Here is a 12,130-nt window from a genome sequence, read left to right as displayed (position 1 = left end):
TAAAAAAGCAGCTGCATGTTATTTTACCAATATAGAACAAAATAATAAAAAAGAATATTATTTACATTATTAATCATTTATTTATTTATAAGAATACAACCAAAATCTTAATAAATATAACATCTGAAAAATAGGTGTACTTTTTCGTACAATACATTCCTTTTTAACAAATTCGAATAAAATTTCCTTACAACTGTCAATATTTTCATGTTATCGTAAAAGTATGGAAGTGACTATTCAAATTTAAAATATCTGTTATAGAACAACGCAAATTTGCCTGAACACAACATACACGATTCAATGGATATGTATTTTCAGATGCATGAGCGGAATAGTTTCGAATTTAAGCGCTAGTATAGCCGGTACATGTGTTCCGGAACTGGGGTGACGATCGTGTACTTTATTATCACAAACCGTGGTAGCATATACAGCTGTAATTCACAACAATGGTGGTGCCGGTTGTGTTTTAGGTTAAAGTTGCGCGGTTTTCAGTAACTTTAGTCCAATTAGCATTGTGAAAGATGGACAATAGGATCACAATATGTAACCCTGATGAAGAAGAAATCAACAATGAAATATTTCGGGATATTGAGCCATGCACGTGGATCAACGATGATCCGAACTATGATTTGGATGAGTTCAACATGTTCTTCCATAGGGTGGATTCAGATCAGATCATATACGAAGAAAAAAAGAAGAAATGTAAATTTATCGGTAAATATGTTATGGGTGATGTTCTTGGTGAAGGTAGTTACGGAAAGGTGAAAGAAGTGCTGGACTCAGAGACACTTTGTCGAAGAGCTGTGAAAATCTTAAAAAAGAAGAAACTTCGTAGAATCCCAAATGGAGAGCTTAGTGTTCAACGGTACGATAAACAAATTTTTATATTTTTTGTTAAGTTTTTCTATGCATAGAATAAAACCAACTAAAAGAATTTTGAATTATTTGTATTATGTACATAATTTATTGAATTTCACACATGATATCACATGGTTTTGCATGTATATTCTATGTATTTTCTATTACTTACAAACAAAACAATGAAAGAAATGCTTACTTTTAGAGTATTCACATTAAAATAACAAGAATGTATGTAGAAGCTGAAATAAGGAATGTAATGTAAACATCTACATAATTAGATTGAATAAATGTTTTATTAAAAAACTTTTGAATATTAGTTAAGATATGGAACAAAAACACATTTTGTGTGTATTATATAACTATTCTTATCATCAACTTATGTTAGAAAATATGAATACTTAAGTGTAAACATTGCTTTTACATTTGACATAATTTATTGTGTGTTTCTATAATTAACATAATATTTTCTTCTAAAAAAGGCTATATTGACATGTAAAAGTAATATATATTTTTCTTTTTAAGTCGTATATGCAATTACATTCTAGAATTCTAAATACTATTTGTTCGCATTCGTTAACAGGGAGATAAGACTATTAAGGATATTAAAACATAAGAATGTAATTAACCTTGTAGATGTTTTATATAATGATGAAAAGGAGAAGATGTACCTAGTTATGGAATTTTGTGTATGTGGATTACAGGTAAAGTTTGTTTTAAAGTATATTGTACACATATACTTCTATAAATTGATAGTTAATCATATTTAAATTCAAAATTAATTTAACATTTATAAACATTTAGAATGCTTTTGTGAAGACTTATAAATATTTTTTACTCTGTATTATAATAATGTTTAAACTTATCTATTTTATATATTCAATAACTTAGTAAAAAATATTTTAAACATTATTTTCTAATAAATATCTGTAAAAATATAAAAGAATGACTATTTTCAGCATAAAAGACTTTTTAAATGTTTTTCATAGTATAGCATAATAATGTTATAAAATTTAACAGTTTCATAAAATCTGCATGGAATTAACAACAATTAGATTTCTATTTATTAGATCTTTTACAGGATATGTTGGGAAGCACACCACTCAAGAAGCTTCCTATTTGGCAAGCACATGACTATTTCTGTCAGTTATTGGATGGTTTAGAATACCTTTACAGCAAAGGAATAGTACACAAAGATATAAAACCAGGGAATTTGTTATTAGCTTTAGATGGTACTTTAAAGATTAGTGATTTTGGTGTTGCAGAGGTGTGTATTTAATTTATTTCTTTTTATTATGCTAATGTAATTTTAACCATTGAACATTTTGAAATAGTATACTTACAAATTACTATTATCAACAAAGTAAATTATAAAATAAAATGTAAAATTGTACATTTTTTTATATTTCTGTTAGGCATTAGACATGTTTTCTGAAGATGATACATGTAAAATGGGACAAGGCTCACCAGCATTTCAGCCTCCTGAAATTGCAAATGGCTGTGAAACATTTTCTGGTTTTAAAGTAGATATATGGAGCAGTGGAGTTACATTGTAAGTGTATTTTTGTATAAAGGACAATTGTTTTTGCTAATTAAAGTTATAAATGAATTTCAAGCTGCAAAATAAAATTTAATTTTCACAGACAAATGTATTATGCACTTTTTAATATAATTGTAAACATTTTTAGGTATAATATAACCACAGGTCAATATCCTTTTCAAGGCGATAATATTTATAAATTATATGAAAATATAGGTAAGGGTGAATATACCATACCTGAAGAAGTAGAGGAGCCTTTAAAATCTCTTATACAAGGAATGTTGCAAAAAGATGCAGATAAAAGATTTACTTTGCAACAAGTTAAAAGACATCCATGGACTATATCCAGGCATCCTAGAACACAAGAAGAAGTGCCTATACCTCCTCTTAAAGGACACAAGTGGCACAGTATGACTGTACTACCGTACCTGATGGAATATCATTACGGAGGTGACGACAATCCTACGTATTATACTGAACATCAACTAAACGGTATGCATATTTTTATGTTTGCTTTTTGCATTGTGCTATGTGTTATTATATTTATGTATAAAAGCTTATGTTTTTGTCGCTATAGTATTTGATATTAGTTTATATATTTATAACTAACACAGAGGTAAGATAAACATGCTACAACCTGCATGCATGAAAACAATAATTAAAGAAATATAAAAGCCATATATTGATACATTTGTGGCTTAATATATTATAGCTCACAAATGGTGTTTGTATAATGGTTTATAAATTACATTACTCTAACTGTAATATTGATTTTATTTACTGAGAATGTTTTATAATTGCATTTTAAAATCAGCATAATATTTGCATGTATTTATTTGTCGATTGAGATGTGTATTGCATAACTTTTATGGACTTTTATTTTAAATGGAAAACAATAGAAATTTCTAATAAAAATATATTAAAATGTATCTACATTTTTTATACACACCATAATAAAGAAATATCATTGAAGAAAAAATACATTTGTACAAATTATAATTATAAAAGAAAATACATAAGCACGTCAATAAAATACAGCTTTTGCTTTTCAGATTCTAAACGGAATACTGAACAATCTTTTTCAAATCGACTACTAGTATTCTTATCAAAGACATGCACCATTCTGTAACAATGACACGCTTATATCTACCTATGATGTTGCGAGCTGACAGAAACGGGTACTCTCTATATAGTGTATACCCTGTTTTGCCCTTATGCATTTTGTAACATCTATATACAAATTGAATATGGGATTGAAATTTTTAACTCAACAGTATTTTGGAATAGCCCTCTGTATTAGCTTTTGCAATGTGTCATGCATATTTTGAACTGTGTGTAGTAATATTATAATTATTGCAGAAAGAACTTTTGTTTTGTATATTGCACGATCAACTTTAGTTATTATGTTATATTAAAAAATTAAAATAGGATTAACCCTTATAACACAAACATATAAACAAGTACTATATAACATTTATTTTTTTTTTTTTGTCCAGAAGAAAAACGGCTTCAAGAAATGGATAGAATCAGTGAAGACCAAAAAACTACTTGGAATAGTCACAATAGCAAACCAAATTCACATCAAAGTAAACGAAGGTGGCGCAAACCAATTTCATGTATTAATGTTAAGAAATTTCCATCTTGTAAGCCATCGTGATTTGACTTATTGTCATGCTTATTTTTTATTATATATTTTCCTGACTATGTCAGATGCAAAGTTTCTTTGCAGTGGAGATGACTGAAAGTTTAATAAATGCTGAAATGCTAGGATAGCTACCTAGCTATGGCTCGAATTGAGTATAAAATTTGAACTAATTCGAAAACATTAAATGTAAACATTTGTGATATTAATATTAAATAGTCATAGTAGATAATTCATCATGCTCTATTAATTATGAGGTTAATGACTCGACATTCAAATAAAGTGATTTTCTTTCATGTGCCATAATGAAGTTACAATTATTAAGGGTGTCTGTTTGTTAAACATTTTTTTCTATAACTTTTCTTTCCCTTTTTTTTTTGTTAACTTAGATGATAAAAAGGCCAAAAAAGCACATAAAACTGTATAATTTTGTCAATATTATTCCCACAATTATCATATTATCAACTAAATGGAATTCGTACTATTAGAAAATTCAAAACATTATTTTAAACAAAATGTGCGTGAGTTTTTTTTATTACCTTTGACTTTATTAAATAAAGTGTTTGTATCGTTTATATTCTTTCAGTGAAGGCAGAAACATTTGTTTATTAAACAAATTTGTTATATACTGCATTAACAAACTATTTGTAATATAAAAACTGTATAGTCGATGTTATAACGGAGAATGAGACAGATTATTTCAGCATAAAAAGTGCTTGGTGCTGATAATATCAATACATGTTACAAACATCGTTTTTAATTAATATTGAAACTCAACTCCAATATATGTACATGTTAAAAATATTTTATATATAACTGTTATTTAGAAAATATGATCTGTGTTTGTAGACTGCGTATATATTATAGTATTATCATCGTGAGATGACTTGTAAACACTTAATGCAATGCTTGTAACATGACTTAATACAAAACAGATATCGATTCTTCTATAATACAAAAATATAAGGATTGTTTCACATACATACTTACAATAGGTATTATCAAAGCGTACTTGAGTATAATTAAGGATATATGTAATATTGTTGATTTATACATCTGCTTTTAAATTTCGTACTAGGTATTCCAGATTCGTGCTTTAATATTATATAAAGTATTGTCAATGGGGTGTGATAAACTTGACGTGCGTTATATCCTTGTATATGAACATATTACGCAGATATATTTCAAGTACGAATTGTAAATTTATTAGTTGAAAAATATGCGACCAGTTTAAGGCAAAAATGTATTATGTATCCAATACGCTTCTATGGCAAAATTATTTATTTCACGAAACAGATATTCGCAGAAATTTTATTACAACAAGAATAAGAAATATTCGTTTTAGAATAAGCGAAAATCAATAATATCGATATTGATGTTATTTTAAATACGTTTATTTCGTCTAAGTAATTTATACAGACACAAAATCATAACGAAATGTTATAACATTACGTATCACGTGAAACTGAAGGTACAGAGAATACGAATATACATACATTGTTCTTTCCTTGGAGAAATTAAGGTGCCTAAATACTGCCAAGTACTGAAAGCACATGAAAAACAGTCATACTTTTTCTGATTGTACATATTATACATATATTACCTCTATCTTCGTATATATTGCAAATAAATAAGGAATTATAATTATATTTAATTACACAAAGAAAAATGGAAAAAATGATAATTGAAAGATAGACATTTATATCAAATTTATGTGATAATCTAAATTTTTTTTATTTAAAAATCTCTTTTTACTGTAAAATTTAATATACATATATGTAACTTTGCAAACACATGTGGGATATTAAATAAGAAAAGTATGATAATAATTTTATGATGAAATAGGACATGTTCGTTAATAACGAAAACAAGTTTGTATACTACTCTGTTAATTAATTTTAATTAACAATACTGTTATACTTATCAAACTTACAAGCATACAAAATAAAATTAACAAAACTGGTAGTAGATTTAAAAAATGGACATATATAAAAAAATATATGCGTACTATTTTTATATACCAGTGGTATATTATGTTCCCTAATATTTTTTTTACGCGTATCTCTAAATATTATACTTTATTGCACTAATTGTATGTTTATTCTTTAACTATTAACACAAATTTCTAATTGAAAAAGTAAGCAAAGTACTACAGTCAATGTATTAATCCCTTAAAGTTTTTACTTCAAATTATAAAAGATTTAAAACACAAGAATTTTTATAACAAATATAACTTATTTTTAGTAATTATTCTGCCTATTTCTTAATATTTCTATAGAAGTAAATAATTTGAACCAAATGATAACTAAACATTAATTAAAATTAAATAAAAATATTAAATCTACATTGAATAGTGATATGATGTGATACACGTGCATAGAAAAGAATGATTGTACATAATATACAATCATTCGAATATGACAAGAGTTTCTAGAGCACTTGTAAATATGGAATCGTCCGAAAACAACGGGTCCGCCTCAGTACACAAGGAGATTGAAATACTAAGCGTGAAAATATGATTTTGAAATAAGATCTTGTGACAAGAAGAAGTGGGAAATCCTGAAGGTTGAGAATGTCCAGGTATACTGCATTCTATTCGAATACAAATGTCAGTAATATTGAAGATCTCTTTAGTGAATTTGACGACGTTGATAACTTATTTCGTATCTGGGAAAGGCAACTCGAACTTCTGCAAAGATCTTACGCATTGGATGACAACGTGAGAAAGATCCTGATCTATTCAAAATTGAAAGGATGAATACTGAAATGGTTTTACTCAAAACCAGATCACCTGTATAAAAGTACCTATTTTGTAATTGCTCGAGAAAATAAGGGGTATATGTGTTTGATTAGCAACTGGTGTTTTCTTTTTTTACTGAGTTCTTATAATACTTTGTCTTTTACGTGCGCAATTTATATTACATGTAACATTTAATGTATGTAAATTATGTGTCGCGCTTTACGTATATCGTATAAATTTTGTACATTTGTATTCTCCACATTTGATCGAAAGAGTCAAGATGACCGAGCCGTAGACGGTTGAGTATAAATTTCAATTTCCCGCGTGTTAAACATTAATTTATAAAAAACGATTAATATTGCACGAATGGTAGCGAGCTGAAGTTAGCGTGACTGTGGTAGGCCCCGGTGACGTAAAGAGAAAAATGAAAAATTGGTAGGTAACTCTTTTTGAGGAGAGTCCAGAAAAGGACGTAAAAAAAAGCGTATATGAGAAAAATAAGAGAATAAAAAATAATAAAAAGTGTAATATCTAGTAAGAGAGAGAGAGAAATTGTGCCTGTGCGTTAACTACTCTCTACAATATTAATGTAATTAATTTACAATTTTGAACTATAATATACTAGAATTTGTATAAAAAGTATAGAGACAAAATAATAGTAATGACATACACAACACAACACTGTTATGATACTTTATTTTTAACTTATACATTATTAATTTCCATTAATTGTGAAAGATAATAATTTTGTTATAACTCTGTATGTAAGTTAATTTTGTTTAACTTTTATACATATATTGCATATAATCATAAGTTTATTATTGCATTATATTAACACATACATAGTCTTCATAAACATGGAGATATTCAAATTACAATGTTTATTAAGCATAACAAGAAATTTAATATGATATACAGTTTTTCTTATAGAGGATTTAACTCTATATACATATGATAAATTAGATAAAACTATTCATTTAATACATACACAATATACAGATAAATTGTTATAAAACATGATCTGTGTAAAGTTAAAATAATTTCCATTTCTCTTCAATTAATGTAAAGTATGTAAAATACTCTATTTCTTTTTATAACTCTCATTAAAATATTAATAATAACACAAATATCTGTGAATATTATGCTCTTGGAATGATTTTACCTCTAATAAATACTAAATTGCAATTACTAATATACATCACAACAGAATACACACATACATTTACAATAATAGTCACCATAAACTTTGAAGTAACCATAATCCTGCAATAAATTGTTATATTGATGACTATTATGTATAAATGGAGGCTTAAAAGTATTTGTTTATAATACATATAACAAATTTTTTCAATAAATAAATAATTACTACAATATCAATCATTAAAGAGACTTGTTATTGATATGGAATAAATCTATTTTTTGTTGTAGAACATAAGTTAAAACTAAAGGAAGCATTTCTCTGCACTTTGCAGAAATAATTTTCATTTCTATACAGATATAACAACATATAATATCTATTTCATATACAACCATTGCGTTCAATATAAGTTAAACTTTCAGTTTCAATAACAAAACAATAATTTAGAATATATGTAATATGCTATTGCGAATATTTAATTTTATTACCATCTAAAGAAAGTTTTACCTTTTGGCTATTATAGCTTCTCTTTTTTACATTTTAACTGTACATTTGTAATATAATCTTTTTAGATTAATGAAATTACCTTAAAGCATAAATTATTATTAAGCAGAAATATGTAACAGACTTAATTAAAAAAATTATAAATACTGCATATTTGGCAGAGACACTTAAAAGAAGTAACAAGAAATGCAATTTTTGAGTAAAATATATGCACAACTTTTATAAATAATTCAAATGCTGTTTTTATCTGCTTCTATGACACATATGTACCTTGTCATAACAATTGCATCTAATTCTTTTTCAACTGATTTATATTTAATATGCATGTAAATGCAAACCTGTTTATTACGTATTTATTGTGTATGATTATTCCGTAAACGACATCTAATTCATTTCTATATAAATAATTACAATTTTAAATACTTATTACTCTAGTGCACCTTCCTCTTCTAATTTCGAAAGGAATTTCGGAATTCTGTAACTTTGTTCCACTTGACGTACCATGTCTATCAAGCACAGCAATTTCTTTATACCAATAAATATTCTGTAACAAAAATGTGCAGATTATGTGTTTGATAGTCACATTTATATAATAATTAATATTTATTAATTTGTAATAAAAATATACCGTTTTCCCTGAAATTTGCCATGTAATCTTGTCAATTCTTCTTTATTAAAAAGATCTACTTCCTCTAGAACACTCATAAGATGGTCAGGAGTTGATAAATTAGGTACATGAAGAGTTGTACTAAATGCTGATAACATTTCCATATCATTCAAAACTTGCCTATAGAAAATATTTTAGTCGCGTTAATAAAACTCATCATCACTATAATTTTAAGGTATTATTATATTAATAAATATGTTACCTGCGACTCGAGGTACAGACTATTAACAATTTACGACCACGCGGTGGCTGCTTTTTTAGTAAAACTAATAATGCTTGCAAAGTCAAATTAGAATATCTTGGTCCAATTGGGCCATAATCTAACAAACGCTCAATATTATCAACTAAGATGCAACTAAGTTGTGAACGATATGCATCGTCGAATATCTAAAAAAAAAATGCATATTAAATGTAGATAATTTAACTTAATTAGACCAATTAAATATACCTACCTTTCGAATTGAAAGACATTTTGCAGATTCTGTGAAACCAACCATATCTTCTGGTGTACATACTTTGACAAATGGAAAGTTAGAATTTTTAGCTATTTGAGCTGCAAGGGCTGTCTTTCCACTATTTGGCGGTCCTTCTATCAGAACTGATACAAGACCTGAACCTTCCGTGGAACGAGCTTCTTGAATGTACAAATTACCATCAGATAGAATTTCTACCACAGGTTTACCCCAATTAATGATTCCACGTATAAGAAGATGATCCAATGCTTCTGCACTTGTACCAAATGCCTGTAAATTAGAGTATACTATATATAATAGATCAACTGTTACCTATTATTATTAATTCCCATTAAGTTGCTTACAGGTTTAACATCATTTTCTAAAGCATGAATAAAATCAGCTTTGGAAACCATAAGTTTTTCCATCGCAGCTGGATCTACTTCTACCTTACTAGAAGCTTTGATCAACCTATTCATAGCTGTACTTTGTGCAGCTCTAACTAAACCTTCCAATTCAGCACCACTAAAATTTTTAGTTAGTGTAGCTAATTCTTTCAAATCAACATCAGGTGATATTTTCTTATAATCTCTCATTCTGAATGTATGAATATTAAGGATTTGAAATCGTCCATGCTCCAATCTACCAGGTCGTAATAAGGCTTCATCAATCATATCTCTTCTATTAGTCATACCAATAACAAGAATATTATTTAATTGTTCTACACCATCAATTTTTGCAAGTAATTGATTTACAACGGTATCATGAACTCCTGTATTTCCAGCAACGCTACCTCGAGATTTACAAATAGCATCAATTTCGTCAAAAATAATGATATGCAATCCACTATTGGGCCCAAGCTGAACATTAAAGTTTATTTGTCATTTATATATTAATAAAATCTCTGCAAAATACTTAATGAAATTTTAAAATATCTTTATACCCTTTTCTCCTCGTCTTCAGCATCAGCAAATAATCTCCTAATATTAGCTTCACTTTCCCCAACATATTTATCCAAAATTTGAGGGCCATTGACGATTTTAGGTTCTCTAGCATTTAACATAGTGCCTATTTGTCGTGCCATTAATGTTTTGCCTGTACCAGGAGGACCATAAAGTAAAATTCCTTTTACATGTTTACATCCCAATTGTGTAACAATCTCTGGCGGAAAAACTCGTGATGCAAATGCTCTTCGAAAAATAGCACTAAACTCTTTATCCAGTCCACCAATTCCCATTTTCTGGAAATCCCAGTCTGGATTGATAATGGACTGACGAACAACTTTCCCTTTTGCTTTACCAATAAGATTTAAACTTGAATTTTCTGCTTTTTCAAACTGTATCACAGTATCACCCAAGCAACGTCCCATTTGAGTCTTTTTGGGTACAGTATTTTGTCCAGAACTTATAGCAGAAAGATCAGCAGCTTCTAAACTTTTAACCACAAGACCAAGCATTTTTTTATCTTTAAACTGAAACACCAACTGCTGACTCACGGTGAATGCCTGTCCCGAAAATTGTAATAAAAAATCTTTAGCCATTTCATCAGTGTTATATGCTTCCAAAGTAATCCTGAAATAAATTATATTATAAACTATATCAGCAATATTATTTTTATTTTCATTTAACTTTTGATATAATGTGCATACGATTTCTTCTGTAAAAAGTCAGCTTCCAACACAATTGTGCATAAACATTCTGTACTTGAAGTAGGGTTAAAATGATAAGCTTGAACTTCAATTTCTTGATTAAGAGAAAGAGTAGCCCATTTTCTTTGAGGTAAACTAAATCCCACAGTTCCCGAAAGTACTTCATTATGTCTTTTTATAGTAAATACAAAATGATAATTTGGTGCAGTGGTAACTTCAATATGGCTAAAAAATATAATTATATTACAGCTTTTCTTATAATATTTATTGAAAATATCTCTTTAAGTATTTTATGTATTTTAATAACAAAATATAAAAAGAGAAATTTAATTATTCAAATTATAAGTTAAAAGTAGAATTTATTACATAATTATTGTAACATTAAATTAAATTATATGATAAGAAATATAGATTAACATTAATTTGAAATTATTAATCATATATTATATGTATTTAATTTTGCAAATTATTTATTACATTTAATTTGATAAAGTTAACAATTACAAATAAAAGCAGCAATTAATTGCATTTCAACTAAATTACTTTATAGTTTTATCCAAATTTATGTATATATATGCAGTCACTTAAGCTTTAAATCTTATTATAGGTACCAAATCAATGAATTAATCAGAAGATGACATCTTTACCTGACATCATATGGAAAGTCATCTGGATTAATTATAGCACAATTTGTAATACTGAGTTCATCAGTAGGACATCTTACTGCTTTCATCTTCTGTAAAAGAATAAAATTTATCATTGAATAATAGTTATTGAAAGTATGTTACTTCCACAGTTACAAGTATTGATGAAACTTGAAACTAGGAGGGGGTGGTACAAATTATTTGTGAATGTACTTTTAATTAAATATTCTATACATTTATTACGTAGAATACATAATAATTTTTAAGTAATTTATTATACAAATACAGAATATTCTT

General features: G+C 27.4%; 2 protein-coding genes across 2 annotated transcripts; one reads left to right on the top strand and one right to left on the bottom strand.

The window, feature by feature from the left end:
* The first annotated feature begins 521 nt into the window (after window positions 1–521).
* On the top strand, window positions 522–4,055 carry LOC108576466 (serine/threonine-protein kinase STK11). The gene is made up of 6 exons (XM_017939474.1): window positions 522–865; window positions 1,442–1,562; window positions 1,940–2,125; window positions 2,274–2,410; window positions 2,547–2,890; window positions 3,895–4,055. The coding sequence occupies exons 1-6, from the start codon at window positions 522–524 to the stop codon at window positions 4,053–4,055; spliced, it is 1,293 nt and encodes a 430-aa protein (XP_017794963.1).
* Window positions 4,056–8,848: 4,793 nt separating this feature from the next.
* Window positions 8,849–11,949, bottom strand: LOC108576409 (vesicle-fusing ATPase 1-like). The gene is made up of 8 exons (XM_017939401.1): window positions 11,837–11,949; window positions 11,190–11,414; window positions 10,485–11,112; window positions 9,907–10,401; window positions 9,542–9,832; window positions 9,292–9,476; window positions 9,051–9,209; window positions 8,849–8,966 (listed from the first exon to the last, which is right to left on the bottom strand). Exons 1-8 carry the CDS (start codon window positions 11,947–11,949, stop codon window positions 8,849–8,851), a joined length of 2,214 nt encoding a protein of 737 aa, XP_017794890.1.
* Window positions 11,950–12,130: the final 181 nt, after the last annotated feature.

This window comes from Habropoda laboriosa, unplaced genomic scaffold (assembly GCF_001263275.1).
Source record: "Habropoda laboriosa isolate 0110345459 unplaced genomic scaffold, ASM126327v1 scaffold291, whole genome shotgun sequence".
NCBI lineage: Eukaryota > Metazoa > Arthropoda > Insecta > Hymenoptera > Apidae > Habropoda > Habropoda laboriosa.
Note: the sequence above shows the minus strand (reverse complement) of the source record. Positions and strands in the feature narration are given on the sequence as shown.

Excerpts from the sequence above, each read along its gene's own strand:
- LOC108576409 (XM_017939401.1), bottom strand. The coding sequence starts at position 11,949 with ATGATAAATTTTATTCTTTTACAGAAGATGAAAGCAGTAAGATGTCCT. Across the intron at positions 11,415-11,836 it reads GACTTTCCATATGATGTCAG|CCATATTGAAGTTACCACTG; the intron begins GTAAAGATGTCA and ends TATATTTTTTAG. Across the intron at positions 9,477-9,541 it reads AATGTCTTTCAATTCGAAAG|ATATTCGACGATGCATATCG; the intron begins GTAGGTATATTT and ends TTTTTTTTTTAG.
- LOC108576466 (XM_017939474.1), top strand. The coding sequence starts at position 522 with ATGGACAATAGGATCACAATATGTAACCCTGATGAAGAAGAAATCAAC. Across the intron at positions 2,411-2,546 it reads TGGAGCAGTGGAGTTACATT|GTATAATATAACCACAGGTC; the intron begins GTAAGTGTATTT and ends AAACATTTTTAG. Across the intron at positions 2,891-3,894 it reads TACTGAACATCAACTAAACG|AAGAAAAACGGCTTCAAGAA; the intron begins GTATGCATATTT and ends TTTTTTGTCCAG.